The sequence below is a fragment of the Apteryx mantelli genome, chromosome Z, assembly GCF_036417845.1.
Source record: "Apteryx mantelli isolate bAptMan1 chromosome Z, bAptMan1.hap1, whole genome shotgun sequence".
In the NCBI taxonomy this organism is placed as follows: Eukaryota; Metazoa; Chordata; class Aves; order Apterygiformes; family Apterygidae; genus Apteryx; species Apteryx mantelli.
In genome coordinates, this window is record NC_090020.1 from 63,513,490 (window position 1) to 63,529,953 (window position 16,464).

Here is a 16,464-nt window from a genome sequence, read left to right on the forward strand (position 1 = left end):
AATCAGCAGACAAGTTTGATGTGTTACTACATTAGATGTTTTCAAAGCACCTCACAATGTTACCCATTAACCTTCTGCCCTGAGTGCAGCTTTAGGCATAAATGATCCAACTTAGCTCCTGTCTGATGCAGACTGAGGGAGCTGGCTTCGATAAAAACCAATTGCAAAAAAATCCTATTCTTTGGGACAGGTATAGATCATAACACATATTTGTGGGGCACAGCATGATTTATGTTTCTCTTCTCCCTACACACAAGGATATCCAGCTGATGATAATGCAAGTCTATACATTCATGTAGGCACTTTCACATACATGTAATAGTAGGCATTTTCCTGCAGTTTATCTCAGTTACAATTTACTGCATAACATGCATACTCTAAAGAGCAGGAAAATAAAGAGCCAGTCAATTAAATTATAATCATTACCATCAGTACTGTCTGAAGCCTAACTTTTAAATATTATCATGACATATTTTTGTTTACGATTACTGCATTTGCAGTTATCTGGTTTAACCTGAGACTTCTGGTTTATGCAGAGAAAGGTCTCCCTCATGTGGAAATCTACCTAGCAACTGTAAAAGAAATACTACATTTTGCTTCTTGATAAAACTTCCATTGCTTAAATTTGAAGATTCATTTCTGTAAAGTATCGCTTAGCAGCTTTTTGCAACATTTTAGCTCACCAAAACTACCATCACAGTGCGAATAGAAAAAAAACCCTTTGATAAGACAGGATCACAATAATTTAAATAGCTGTTTAAAAAGAAAGAAAGCAAAATACTTCCAAATCCAATCAGAATGTAACAGAAAATAATGTAGGCAAAATTCACAGGTTTTATGATAATCTTGCATCCATTCTGTACAAAGAATCAGTCTCCTAACCCTTCCTCTACAGTTGTTCTTTTGAATACTTATTGTTCAAGAGGTTCTCACTTATGTGACTTTCATGTATCATATTTTCATGACCCCAGCAAAACTGGGGTCTAAATCTGTAACTGACTATGAGAGTTAGAATTCATTTACTTATGTGCTGTGATAAAACTAAATAGTTTATATATTTTGGCTCTAAACTTCTAAGTTTCCTCACATTTGTAACCAGTGTAGTTCAAAAATAAGTCCTGTCAAATTTTCCACTTTGGAACAAAAACCCAAGTGGAAACGAATACAATTCTTATTTTTTCAGTTGAAATGCTTTAAAGAAAAAAAAAGTTCCAACCTAAGATTCACAGGGTTTTTTTCCCCTCAAACACGGAGATTTGACCTCAAGTAAATGCTTTCGGTTTTCTTCTGCTAGCAAAAGAGGAAGAAGTCTTTCGAGTTGACCAGGTACATTTTATTATTTTGTGGTTGAACCAACAAATAAAATACCAACCATATTTACAGCTATGGCTGAAATGTCTAAGAAATGCTAATTAGTAACCAAATTAAAGTTTTGTTCATATGAATGCTGTAATACCAAAACAAGATATGATATCTAAAGACAAAAATAGTGCACTTGGATCAGCAGTTTTATTTGGGATGTAGAATTCGCTTGTAAGACATTTTCCCTGATCTTTCAGAAAAGCTGCAAAATAATTCCTGGGTTACTTTCACACAAACAGCTGAAATCATGAAATCTCTGAAGCTATTTTTGTGACACCTCAGCATACCACACTGGAAAGGACCAGTAAAAATCCTGGACTGACTTTTACCATTCACACAGGGGACATATTCTTCCTCTTCTCCTTTATGTGTGCGTGTGTGTATTTTTTTTTCAGAATACTTCACAGACCAACTGAAACCATTATTATTGTTCAAGTATGACTTGTTAGCAATTGCCACCATTGGTATAATTTGGAAAACAAAGATCTGACTAGTGATCATCAACAAAAAATAAAAAGGTAGTGGAAGAACTGCCAGGCTCATAGATTTTGCCTGTTTCTCCTCAACGAAGGAAATAAAAGGGTAGTTCACCTTAATCTTTTTTTGGTTTTAGTTATATAGTATAATTTCATAAACAATACAATAATTTAACATGCATCAGAACAAAATATAAAAAGGTATCACACAAGTATCTCAAGTATTTGTAAAGTTGTTTGGGAGAAGGCTCTCAGTCTTGAAATTTGTCAGGAAGCTAGACTAAGTCCAAATCATGATGAAAGCAAACACCTTCTCTTCCACACACACATTTGTGAGCCATCAATATCATAGAAGAACACAGAATAAAAATGCATGTTTCTTTTATTGCTGGTAGTGCCCTTCCTCCTCGTCCCCCCAAGTTTAAAATTTGATCACAAGACATAGTTTAAATGCATCTATTAAAAGAGATACAGGGCAGCAACTGCAGTATTATTTCATAACAATTCACCAAATTTCTCAGCTTCTGCACATCTCAGAATTTTTTCCAATGTGCTGAATTTTGTAGACCTTTGCAATTAAAAAGTCACATTATTTATACAATTTAAAAAATCATCAAAATGTGACCCAAGTGACCCAAAATGATACACAGTAAGGTGTGAAATACACTGACATTTCCAGCTCATTTTGTAATCATATGCCATTACAAAGAAACCATAATTTTACTGAACACACAATCCCTTACTCAGTAGGAAAGCTCTCTGGCTTGGTTTACGCTCCAAGAAATTTTGAAGCATATCCATCCCATCCAAAGATCCTCCAGGTTTCAAAATAAGGTTTCTGTATTTCATCCCAGCCTGATAAAAGGTAAAGCAGAATGTTAGTGTTTCTTATCTTGCAAATTGCCTCTTCTCTGTATTTGTTGTGTATTTAAAAACTTACAGAAGATAAAACAGCTTTTCTCCTTCCAGATTTACTTAAAACCAAATCCAGAATATACCACAAGTATAATTTAGAGCCGTTGGAAGGCTCAAGACAGCAGAAATTTAACCTATTCTCTAAGAGGAATCCTTTTTCTTCTGGTTCTACAGTTTTGGAAGTTATAATCGCACAATGTTCCCAGTTTCTGGCAGATGTTCCAGGTGTAGCTCACATACACAGTCTCCACACAATCTTCAGTAATGGATCATCCCCATGACTGACAGTCAGCAAAAGGGAACCTAACATCCATACTCTCTTAACAATTTCATAATTTCTCTTTTTCTATTCTCTCTTTGGACAGATGATAGTTCTTCCATCTATAGCACTGTGGAATAACATGGCATGTATACGCATATAATATGCATAAACATATCTAACTTCCCTATTAAAGTATCTTAAAGTAATGGAATATTTTATATTTTCAGGAAGAAACATTACTTCAGAAGGAATGAGTGTCTTTAAAAAGAATGAATCAAGAGCTTCTGAGACAACAGTAAAATATGAGGGCTTTCTTAAGAAGTCATACTTCAAGGAATGTACCTGAAGTATTTTGGGCCTCTAAGACATGAATATCGATAAGAAAATATTATTTTGAAGTCCTATATACTTTTATTTTTTACATTGAAGAAAACAAGGTTCTTTCTTTTAGTCATTGTATATACACATATATACTTCCCCCAAATCAAAGCTAAGAGATTATAGGACTACACGGCTTCCTGATAGCTGTACTGCAAAATAAGTGTAGGTCCTTTTAACTAATGGACTTCCAAGACTTAATTGCATTACCAGTTGCATCATCACAATGAAAAGCTGGAAAAACTAAAATGAAACAAAGATCACTTAAGTGTTGCTTATATTTTGCTGATTGTGTTAGTTGCCTGAACATTAGCACAAATGAAGAAATTGTTCCTTTTAATTATCTGAGTAAAACTGAATCTTTGGTGTTGGTAAAACAAGTCTTTCTCCACCGAGACAGCATATCACCCAGTTCTAGGGAGACCAGAGGCAACTTCAGACAATGCACTTGAATTGAGGGGTTTGACAGTTAAGGAAGTTACAGAGGTAACTGTTTGCTGAAGAATTGTTACGGACACAGTCTCAAACTAGTTTCTATATCTGTTGCTCAAAACAGGAAGAGAGGTTTTATTCTAACAGGAAGAGGTAAGCCAAGTTTCTAAAAACCCTAGTGATGATACTGTAATTGTTTTTCTTTCCTGCTGTTCTGAAAACTAGTTAAAATCTAAATGCAATGAAATATGAATAAATACAAAAAACATACTGGTATCTAGTATTTTTTATAAAAAATTACTTGTGCCATCATACTGGTATCTAGTATTTGTTTATAAAAGATTATTTGACCCATCTTGGGGAACTCTATTATGCTTACAGGGAATAGAAGTAAAGAACAACAAGTTAAAAGATAACTGATTTGAGAAGATTGTATGGCTCTGAAGAGGGACTTAATGAGCACCTGAGCAGAGAGCAAGGGTGAGAGCAAGAGAGTGTGTGTGCGCGTGTGTGTCTGTCTGTGAAATAGACACACACACACACATACATACATGGCATACACACTAGAATAACCATTTTTCTTCCTCACTTCTTAGCTGGGACAGCAGGCTTCACATTAAGGGCACCAGCGGCCTTTTAGCTGAGGCACAGTAAACATCCACCTGCTCCTAGCATAATTAAATTATTCTCAAAGCTTCCTGCACAAAGACAGAAACTTACAGAAAAATCAGAACAAAGGGCACTTTAACCCCTAGGGAGAAGTAAAGGTCACAGAGCAATTCTGGAAAATGTAGCTTAGGGTTTTGACTACACAATCATTCAGAAAAGAGTTTTGAGGGAAGGGAGTAAAGATAACAGAAAAAAGGTCTGTGATGACACTGGAGGGGTGTGTGTGTGTGTGTGTGTGTGCGTGTGCACGCACGCGCCAGAAGAGAAAAGTGACACAAAGTCCCACAGGTCCAGCACACACACCCTACTCCATTTCTCCCAACTGCAAGCAGCTCAAAAGATATTAAGTCTAACTCCTCCTAAAATACTTTTTTTTAAGATCCATACCAACAGCATCTTTTCTTAAAAGTTATTTTATTCTCTTATTTAACTTGCCATTTCTTCTTTCCTTCTCTGTGAGTGACAACATTCCCAAAATCACTGGGATACAATAGTTTGGTCTAACAAGCAAGAGTGCTTTACCCTCACATGTACCTGTCATGAATCCCTCGAACTTCAAAAATCAACCTTGACCTCCAAATGTTGTGTCACCTCTACTCAAACTCTTCCGTTTACTTCCTTCCTCATAAAACCCCTTTTCCCATAACACTCATTGGCCTAATCACTACCTCAGTTATCTGGCCCCTACCCATCTCCTCTTGGGATTCCTCTCTTTGTCCAGGTCAAGGTTTAATCTTGTTTTGTTTCTAGCAATTTTGGTTGCTGTGATAAAGAAAGAGGGAATGAAGGCAAATTCCAGGAGAGTAACAGGGAAGTCAAGCACTTTCTACTCTCTCCTCTACCTCTCCCTGTACACAGATACTGGATAGAGGGAAGGAAGAGCTAGGGCTGGCTGCTGAACTCCAGAAGACAGGTGAGGGGAGCAGGAGCACCAAAAGATCTTCCCCATGATAGAGCTGCAGCATCCCCAGTCACAGGTCTAATACTATCATCTCTGAAAAACAAAAAAGATCACCAGAACTGGCAGGGCTACTAACTACACCACTAACTGACCTTCCTTTCTGCTGGGGGGAAAAGAGAGGTCAAAGGATTACACAGGGGTAAAAAGACCAGTAAATCTAGAACCCATCAACAATTTAAACTTTGAAAGGCATTTGGGAGAAAAATTAAAGAAGCAAAAATTAGTGAGTTATGCTGTGCTGTGAAAGAGGAAGCTCAAAATAAATTGAGTTTTCTAAATAATAACTACATAAAAACATCATACACTCGAGGTACTATTTGGAAATAGGGCACTATTATCATACAGCTTTCACAGCAGAATAACAAGCATCTGCTCTTGCAGTGGAAGAGTATGGTTCTCGGCACAAAATTAAAGGCAGTGGCATTGGTCAAAGTAACACAGAAAATATGTATCAAGAGTCATAAAATAATTGTAAATATTTGATCTTATGTAAGAATTACATTAAAATCCAAATGCTCTTGGAAATTTCCAGATGGTTTTCTAAAGCAGTAAAGTTACTTATACACCATCTTTTTTTGTTCTGCTGAATTTGAGAGATGCAGCAGAAGCACTTGCAACATTAAACCTATGGATCATGCTGATTGCAATAAATCTGGTTTTAGAGATAAAGTTCAACTAAATTCTTATGTAAAAATTATTCAGCACCTACCTTTGGATTCATTATTCCCTCTTGTTTAAAGCAGCTATAAAAAATGTCCATGGAAAACACTTCACTCCACAGGTATCCATAGTACTGGCCATCATAACCACCTGCCAGATGACCAAAAGTAGCTGGCATGCTCGTTCCTTAAAAAAGTATATTAACATTAATGTATTTAAATCAAATACAGTAATTTCTTTGATGAATATAGTACTTCAGCTATAGAAAAAAATTAATAATGCATCTATATAAAGGACTGGAAGAAAGCCAATGTCACCCCAGTCTTCAAAAAGGGCAAGAAGGAGGACCCAGGGAACTACAGGCCAGTCAGCCTCACCTCCATCCCTGGAAAGGTGATGGAGCAGCTCATCCTGGAAGCCATCTCCACGCATGTGGAGGACAAGAAGGTGATCAGGAGTAGTCAGCATGGCTTCACCAAGGGGAAATCATGCCTAACCAATCTGATAGCCTTCTATGATGGAATGACTGCCTGGGTAGATGAGGGGAGAGCAGTGGATGTTGTCTACCTTGACTTCAGCAAGGCTTTCGACACTGTCTCCCATAGCATCCTCATAGACAAGCTCAGGAAGTGTGGCTTAGATGAGTGGACAGTGAGGTGGATTGAGAACTGGCTGAATGGCAGAGCTCAGAGAGTTGTGATCAGCGGCACAGAGTCTAGTTGGAGGCCTGTAGCTAGCGGTGTCCCCCAGGGGTCAGTACTGGGTCCAGTCTTGTTCAACTTCTTCATCAAGGACCTGGAGGAAGGGATAGAGTGCACCCTCAGCAAGTTTGCTGATGATACAAAACTTGGAGGAGTGGCAGATACACCAGAGGGCTGTGCTGCCATTCAAAGAGACCTGGACAGGCTGGAGAGGTGGGCAGAGAGGAACCTCATGAAGTTCAACAAAGGCAAGTGCAGGGTCCTGCACCTGGGGAGGAATAACCCCATGCACCAGTACAGGTTGGGGGTTGACCTGCTGGAAAGCAGCTCTGCCGAGAAGGACCTGGGAGTGCTGGTGGACACCACGTTAACCATGAGGCAGCAATGTGCCCTTGTGGCCAAGAAGGCCAATGGTATGCTGGGGTGCATCAGGAAGAGTGTTGCCAGCAGGTCGAGGGAGGTGATTCTCCCCCTCTACTCAGCCCTGCTGAGGCCACATCTGGAGCACTGCGTCCAGTTCTGGGCTCCCCTGTACAAGAGGGATGTGGCACTACTGGAGCAAGTCCAGCGAAGGGCCACAAAGATGGTTAGGGGACTGGAGCATCTCTCTTATGAGGAAAGGCTGAGAGAGCTGGGCCTGTTTAGCTTGGAGAAGAGAAGGCTGAGAGGAGATCTTATCAACGTGTACAAGTATCTGAAGGGAGGGTGTCGAGAGGATGGGACCAGACTCTTTTCAGTGGTGCCGAGCGACAGGACGCGAGGCAATGGGCACAAACTGAAACACAGACAATTCCATCTGAACATGAGGAAAAACTTTTTCACTGTGAGGGTGACAGAGCACTGGAACAGGTTGCCCCGAGAGGTGGTGGAGTCTCCTTCTCTGGAGATATTCAAAAGCCGCCTGGATGCAATCCTGTGCAATGTGCTCTAGGTGACCCTGCTTGAGCAGGGGGGTTGGACTACATGATCTCCAGAGGTCCCTTCCAACCTCAGCGATTCTGTGATTCTGTGATTCTAACAAAAGAGTCTGAGTATGCCTCTAAAAGTGTCAGCTATACTCCACTGCCTATAAAGGAAACCCAGTTTCCCATTTTCCCAGTTTCCACATCTGACGCAGATGTGACAGAATATTTAAAGTAGACCCTGTTGCGGTATTCATGTCACATCACTCCAAAATATAATCTGCAAAAGGTTAAGTTTTACATTTACCTTCACCTTCCTTAGAATAAAAAGATCATTAAGATCATCCCAAATTTCAAAGTAATTATTTCAGTTTCATGAACTAGATTCTTCTATGAAAACTTTTTTTCTTTTTTTTCCCCCCTCCCTATGACAAGCCTTATTGGAAAAGTAAAGTATGTTCAATCAAAGCATTCGGACACGCCATACAAAAGTTTCATGGTAACATACCTGGGGTTGCAGGTATTCCTAGAATCTCCATGCAGTTTTTGGCATATTCATCTGCTGGGTCAACAGATGGCTTGGTATGTAGTGCCTGATCAACCTTGCTCAAAACAATCTGACGGAGAGTTAAAAGACCTAGTTGGATAACAGCATTCAGTTAATTACCATCAAAGTAGCTGGAGTTTCTTTAGTGCCTTTTATTCAAAGATCTCAACTCACATCCTGAATTATTAGAATTTTAATTGTGGAAAAAACTTGGAGTTGTGTTATTATTCTCTTTTGAATTCTTCAGTTACAAAAATTTAGAGGAGCATATTTTTAATAAAGAAATTACCATTGCAAACTCCATCTTTTCGTTATTTTCCTCATGGATTAAAATCAAATTAAAGTAGACACTTTAAAATAAAATTTCAGTATTTAAAATGATGCTCTCAGTTGTCCTTATTTTCAGTATTCCATTTAATTCCAGGCTTACACAGACGGTGGTAGTATATCTACTGCTATTACCTGAGACACTTCAAAAAGCAGCAACTACTGCTGCTGCTGCTGCTGCTTTTGGCTCCGCTTTTTGAAGAAGCTACAAGATATGAATCTTTGCCCAGATAAGATGCTTATGCAGCTACAATGCCTGTACAAGCCAGCCAGAACAGGCACTTCTCATTTCAGGACAGGGAAACAGAATGAGGCAAACAGCTGTGGGCTGATGAGATAAATTGTACCATAAATGGGTAAGACTATGAGTTTGGGGGAGTCTTGATTACAGGGTCAGAGGAGTGAGAGAGAGAGAGATTAAAAATGGGATGAGGGGAAATGGCATGGGATTACAGTCTTGGTGTGGAGATACAGGTAAGATGGTATGAGATGTGGAAAGAGGATGGAATTGGGACCTTAGACTGGGGAGGCAGTGTATCTATCTACAGGAAGGTGGAAAACATGGACTTAAGGTTCTGGTTTGAGAAGTTAGGGGGTTTATGAGCCATGTTACGCATGCTCAGTAAACTTGCAAACAACTTCCACGTCTGTGAAGTGTCATGGGCAAATCAAATGCAGAACACACCGTGCAGAAAATCTGATGCTTCTGTACTGATGCACAGTGTCTGCCCTGGGCTACCAGAAAACTGAAAAAACGAGGAGGGGGGAAAGAAAGAAAGAAAAAGAAAAACAAACAAAAAAAAGGTAACACCCCTGCCCCCCCAATCTTATATGAGCAAAGTTGCTGGGTGAAAAAAAGCAAAGAAATCACATGGAGAGAAATATAAAAGTATGTTAGCCCCATGGATAGGCTGGAAAACCAGAGCTGCTACCATTCCTACATATAGCAGTATCTGTCATCACAGCCTTTACTAATGGTTGCACCCAGGCTAATAAATCCAGGAATTATTCATCCAATTAACTTATTTTATTGTAGTGCACACTTAATTCTTCATGGCACTGACAGTGATAATATACACACAAAGAAGTGTAATTGGCCTGTCACATTTTACAAAGGATATTATCTTGACCATTTCCTACAATTTTTTATTTATCTATATATACATATAGATATACACTGGGGGAGGAAGGGAGGAGAAAGATACCTGTATTAGCCAGTCTAGAGGCAGCAAGTTTTTCAAGGAGAGTGTCTGCAACATGGCTCTCATCTTTATAATGTCTTGACATTTGTTGTAGTGGTTCTTTTTCCCATACCCAGTTCTCAAACATTTGTGAGGGTACCTCTACAAAGTCTGTTTCCACATTAGTTCCGCTAAACCTAGCAAAATCAGTCTAAAAGAGAAAGTCATTGTATTAAATGAAAATAGAATAGGATTTCTAGCAGAATATAAACTTTCAGATGCCAAAACTTCAGTGTTAATCACAGCAGAAGGAATCATTTCAATAGGTCAATAGTAAGAAAAAAATATTGAACTTTGAAGAAAAGAGGGCATAAATTCAGATATTTAGGCTATTACCAAACAACAAAATGGATTATTCAGTCATTATTTAGTGCATTCTCCATCAGGGTAAAATGATACTTCCATTTTTCTTAATAATAATCCTTTCACCTCTTAGGCTATGACAGCAATATGAATGTTTTAATGCTGTTTTATTACAATGATATAAATTGTTACAGAATTTTGTTATATTACCCCATCAAAGTAAAAAATAAACTCTAATTATACACTCAAAACTGTTCATTGTATTACAGGTCTAATGCATTGATTCAAAGATTTTACTTGACCAGCTTAACCTGTTAAGCTCTAACAGCTTTCTTCATTCACAAAGTGTGTGTGTGTGTGTGTGTGTGTGTGTACACGTGAGAGAGAGAGTGCACGTGAGAGAGGGAACAAACATACTGCACCATTTTTTGAACCAGGGAATACATGCAGCTTTAGGAATGAAAGATCCCCAAATCTGATATTCAATCACTGATATGACAATCTTCCTTCTGTAAGCTAATCACATCAGAGCTTTTTGTTTTACTTCACTTTACTATTGTTAATTCCTTCAGGTTTAGAAGGCCCCCTAGATACTAATTTTGAAGAAAATTTTGTGCAGTTAAAAATCTTTATGAGATTATGTTCTGAAACTAAAATATTTCTGAAAAGAACTGGTCACTTTTGAAAGCCAGATGTTCAAATACAAACATAAATTATTTGGTCTCACTCTAGACTTGTCTTCTAATAGCTTCCACCTCCTCCTGCCAACCCAATTTTTTTTCTTTTCCCTTCCCAGCAACTTTTTAAGCAAAAAATTTCAGGTACTAAAATAAAAAAAAAATCCCAATTAACCAAATGCCCTCTGAAAGAGCTGTAGATCTTCTTAGGTTCCTTCCTCCACTGAGAATAGATGACCAGAGGAGGACTGGCTTTTGAATTTATTTTCTTGAAGGGCTACCAAAAATCATGCATCATATAGGATACCCACTGAACTGGCAGCTATGCCACGTGCATATATCTCCATCTCATGAGCAGCAGAAAGGCAGAAAAACATTTGCCTTCATATGCACTTGTTAGTCACTCAAATCCGTGGCTGGAACAGGCTGGCCCTTCTTATTATTCTTGCTGAATCCCAGGTAGGAAAAAAAGCTGGGAAGAAACAACTGGGAAGCAATGGTGATAGAAATGGCTAGAGGAAAAGACAGGAGGAGTGCAAGAGTGTCTTGGCCTCCAGATATACTCATCTACCTATCCATAACTGCACCATGCTAACCATAAATATTAAGACATTTGTTTCAGGTACTTGGACAGCTCCCCTTCCCCAGTGCCATAAACAGATCTCTGCCTTGCCCTGATATCTCACTTCCCAGCAGCTCCCACTACCTTACAAGTTGTACCATTCTCCAAAAGCTGACCTTCATCTGCTGTTCACACATTCCCACCCAGTTAGATCCCCCCCCATAACATTTAAGGACAGGCCCTCCAGGGTAAGTTTTAACATGTTCAAAAAAACAAAAACGAAAAAAACCCCAAACGAGACACTGTTTTGCACACACTAATCTGAGAGAGGACAAGATGTGTGCTTATGTGGGGCAGGGAAGTTATTTGCAGGTGTGTTTATTAGTCCATTAAATGATTTACATGAAGTACAGCAGCACCAAGCATGGCAGCTACAGACACAGAGCACTTCAGCAGCAAGACAGGCAGTTGAAAGCAGGCCTCCCTGACCGATGTGCAGTCCCCCAGCCAGTGAAGAAATACATAAGTTATCAGAGGCGATGGCTGGGCTGCCCTGAAGAGGCTCTGCAACACGTGCACATTTTCACTGGTTACCTAAATTCTGTGGTCAATTTTGCATGAAAGCTGAATGTGTCACATTTATCAAGAGCTTTTATGTAGCTGAGGAAAGAGAACAGACTTCTTAATTTCTGAGCTCTGAAATGACTGTCTTGGGGTGAAGATGATCAAACTATCATTACATTTCTACCTTTGAAATAATGCAAAATTATATAAAGAAGTCTAGCTTTTTGCTCTGGACTTTAATTGAGAATTGTTTATTTAATTCTAGATTTAACGTAGGATCTTCCATGTCCCTATTTCTTTACCCTTTGGTCACAGTGTCTAGGATCTGGGTCATGAATTAAAATCTAACAGGTGCTATACCTCCCCCAAATTTTATGATTTGGTATTTATTTCTAAAGGAGATCACAGCAGCACCACACAAAGGCTGGACTTGTGGATAATGATGCAAATTTATAGTTTTGGTGAAAGAATATTGAGACTTGTCTCCCTCTCTGAAACATAAAATTGTCATTAGGCCTATAATAGATTTATCATCATCTGGAAGAATCAATCTTAAATGTAAGTAAAAATGAAAACAGGAAGTTTAAAACTTTTTTGAGGTCTTGATGTGAAATCTGCAGCCTAGCTTCAGTTCTTCCTGCCAACAGTGCAAATCCCAAGTGCCAGATGGGAGAGCAGAAAGTAAGATAGCTCAGGCAAGACCTGTTTTATGCTTTTGATACCAAGAATGATAACTCAAAAGGAGTACTAAATGCCAAAATGCTGGAGGTGAAAGTATAACTATCTGGATTCACAAATTGTTTGCATTCCTGTGGACAGCAGCCTTTTTTTTTGTTTGCTTGTTTCTGACAGGTACATAGCACATGACTAGGAACAATAAAAAGCCTTCTGACAGCTGTAACAGGAGCCACCACTGAGCACCTTCTTTACCTTATACGTGGATCTATTCACTAGTCACAGGTATTCTCAACTACAAATGCAAAAGGATACGCTCTTATGAAACTTTTTCAGAAGCTGTATTCACTGCTGTAGTTTTAAATGAAAATTAAAAACAAAATCAAGCTTCTACTTCGAAGAATTACCAAAAAATGCACACATACTTTACTGAAATTAGAAACCACTAAAATAGACTTTTACCTTGCTTTGAGACAAGTGGTAAAAGAAATAGGTCTTACACTAGAATAGAAACATCACTAACCTGTGCACATATCTGATGCATTACATGACCAAATTCATGGAAGTAAGTCTTCACTTCATCATGTCTCAGTAATGATGGGCGATCTGATGCTGGTTGCGTAAAGTTGGTTACCAGAGCAGCTACAGACATCATTCTGCTGCCATCAGAGAGAAGGCAGCCAGGCTGGAGACCAAAGCATGCTGCATGCCCATACTTTCCCTCTCTGTAAAAGAAAATATATCAGAAACTATCTTTAAACCATAAGCCTGCTCACCAGAATAAGCAGCCTATTCAAGGACAGGCATGATGAGTCAGTGTCTCTTTAAAGGTTTACATGAAGAAATGAAACCTTTTCATTGGAATGATCACATATGATGTTAAGAACACACAGGGGAAAAACAATACTTAAATCACATCAGTTTAAGATTGACAGCAGCATTTACAAGCATCTGATTCTTATTTAGATAACACAAGTATATACACTTCTGAAAGTCAATTCTATTTTTAAACTACTCATGAACACTGTAACAGGAAGGACTAGGTTCTATCCTCTGAAGCAGTAGCTTTTCTTTCATTACAGGACATAAAAAAATACAGTTTACTGCATTTTCAGTGACATCCAAAAGTTTAAAGAGAAATGATCTGGAAATTCTTACTACTAAACTTGAGTAGTTAAATCAGAAAAATCCTATTAACAAGTATCTTCAGCAATTCATGTGGGATATGGAGAAAAGGGAGAGCAGAGAAACAGGTGAAGAAGAAAACCAGTGCCTGTCTTAAAAGAACAATTTATGTACTTTTATAGCAACCAACCTAATTTCCTTTTGCCCAGAGAAGCCTTACATCAGTTCATATTAAAAAAAGGTATCAATCAATTTATAAATTGCTAAAGAAACAGCCAACAAGGTCTAGCTGAGAGCAAATCATGTCAGATCAGTCCAGTCTCCTCCCTTGACAGAGCACAGATGACTCTGATAGCTGAGGAAGAGCTATAGAGATGAACCTGGAAGTACATTTCAAGGTTTGTTCAACAGGAATCTCTTCTTGGCCCCAACCTATTTGATATTTTCTTTAGCAATCTGGACAATGGGGTACAAAATACACCTATAAAGTTTACAGATGAACAGGAAGAAGCTAGAAACACTTGGCAGACTGGACTATAATCAATCTGAACAGCTTGAAGTAACGGTTCAACACAAATGAAAGTAACAAAGTCAAACAAGGTATTACAGTTAGGAAGGAGAAAAGTTGCGGAGACAAAATGATGGACAACTAGCTAGACAGCAATATTACAGAAAATGAACAGAGTTATAATGCTTCATAAACTGAGCGTGAGGAAGGAATGCAATATTACCTAACAAAAATAAAGAATCAACTATTTTACTCAGTAAAACTGAGGCCTCAGCTTAAAAATTCAGTGATATTGAACTCTAAGGAAGTGTAAGCAAACTGAAAACAGTCCAGGGGACAACTTAATGAACACAGTAATGGTCTTGCCAGTGGGACAAGTATTTACTTCCAAATGCATTTAATCCCACTCACTCCAGCAACCTGCTCAGACCAATTCCATTTTAAACACATAAGTAAAATAGTAAGTCATAATTACCTGGGGTAAAGGTCCAAATAGAACTGCCCTAAAGTTTCTCCTGTTGAATTGTCCTTTACTGTATAAAGAGTGACGCTGTCATGCCAAACATGAGCACTCTCTACTTGCTCAAATACAAGTCCAAGCAGCTCCTGGTAGATATTCAATAAGCCTTCTGTAACAGCCTCAATTGGGAAGTATTCCTTCAGCTTCTCTTGATCTATGGAGTACTTCAGCTCTTGTGTTTTGTTCATATAATAATGAAGATCCCACGCATTGATTCTTCCATCATAATCAAAATTTCTTTCTTTACACTCCTTTTTCTTCAAATCTAGAATGAACTTTCTTTCTTCCTCAGCCAATGGCTTTAGCTTCTTACTCAAATCATCTAAAACAAAGATTGCCTTTAAATCAACTTGTTTTTTCCTTAGTAATATGTATTCCTACAAAATGCATTCACATTTACACTGTATAACTTTAAGCATGTGTCCCAAAAGAGGATGTTAGAGTTTTCCATTTGTTGGTTAACAGCAAGCCAACTGTCTGCTTTCTGTTTCAATGAGTTTTAGTTGTAGGCATGCTCCAAATAGCACAGGAATGCACATAGGCCTAGCAATGCTGGGAAGGGTTTTGGTAAGCTCAGACTTTTTCAAAGACATCAGAAATGAAAAGTAACACTTGACACATTCACTTAAAACCTTTGATTCTACTTCATGTGATCTCAATTCTCTTGATGTGCTTCTGTAGAAGCAGCTCAAGACTGCAAAATACTGTTAGTTCCTGGAAGCGTAAAACAAAATTCAACCACTATGTTTTCTTCCAGGACCTTTCAAAGTAGCTTCTGATCTTGTCCCAGCTGAAGTCTTATAAAAGAACAAGTAACCGAAGAGTTCTTGCTTATATTATAGCTAGCTTCTGGACTAGCAAAGCCACAGGATACTAATTCCCACAATCCCAATTTTTTCAGCGTCGCTTTTCTTGTACAAGAAAGGGTCACAGCACTATGAAAGCAGTACATCAGATACAAAATATTTAAGCTTACTGAAGCTTCTGTAAAGTACATACTATACCTACCTTCTATGCTGAGTATTTTCGAATGGCCAAACACTTTTTTTGTTCCTTAAGAATTCAGGCTGATGTTCAATATTTGTATTTGGAGTACAAACTTCAGATATTACCATCCTGTTTCTAGGAAGGCTATAAAACACTATATGCATTTACACGACTAATAAATGCTAACAGTTTACAGCTCGCATGCATAAGACAGAATGCTTTTTCTCCTAGCCATAAGATCAACTTATGAACATCAATTTAAAACACAAATACATATGAAAAAAATCAGAGCAAATAATACTTTCATTCATATCAAAAGAACTAAATCAAAGCTGATTATTAATTTGATGAACATTCTCCCTTTACAGTAATTACTATGAAACATGATCCTTGTGAATATAAAAATATATGAGCTTATATTGTAAAAAATTAGAGTAACTACAATTGCGATTAAGTTTTGAATTGTGTCAGTTTCAAAACAAATGAAAACAGCACACTATTGCAGAAGCCCATTTAGAATAACAAAAAAATATACTGGGTAGAAAAAAGTTCAACCTATTTTAAATGCACTTAAAATTAGGTAATTCTAACATTTCAATTATAAACGAAAACTAAAAATAAGTTCATTGACAAATATACAGATCACTGGCACTGCCAAACTAACACCATATGAGACAAGACAGAATTACAGCTGAAGAAGGAGACACATT

At 38.0% G+C, this 16,464-nt stretch overlaps 1 protein-coding gene across 2 annotated transcripts in view; it reads right to left on the bottom strand.

Annotated features, from left to right (window-relative positions):
- Positions 1 to 1,311: 1,311 nt before the first annotated feature.
- The window catches only part of NLN (neurolysin), a 43,747-nt gene continuing 28,594 nt past the window's right edge, over positions 1,312 to 16,464 (bottom strand). For both annotated transcript variants that reach the window (XM_067315870.1, XM_067315872.1), the window contains exons 8-13: positions 14,723 to 15,089; positions 13,138 to 13,339; positions 9,798 to 9,984; positions 8,227 to 8,355; positions 6,165 to 6,301; positions 1,312 to 2,693 (exon numbers count right to left, since the gene is read on the bottom strand). In XM_067315870.1, coding sequence (XP_067171971.1) covers positions 2,559 to 2,693; positions 6,165 to 6,301; positions 8,227 to 8,355; positions 9,798 to 9,984; positions 13,138 to 13,339; positions 14,723 to 15,089 — 1,157 coding nt within the window. In that variant the 3' untranslated portion in view covers positions 1,312 to 2,558. The remainder of the gene's footprint in view (positions 2,694 to 6,164; positions 6,302 to 8,226; positions 8,356 to 9,797; positions 9,985 to 13,137; positions 13,340 to 14,722; positions 15,090 to 16,464) is intronic.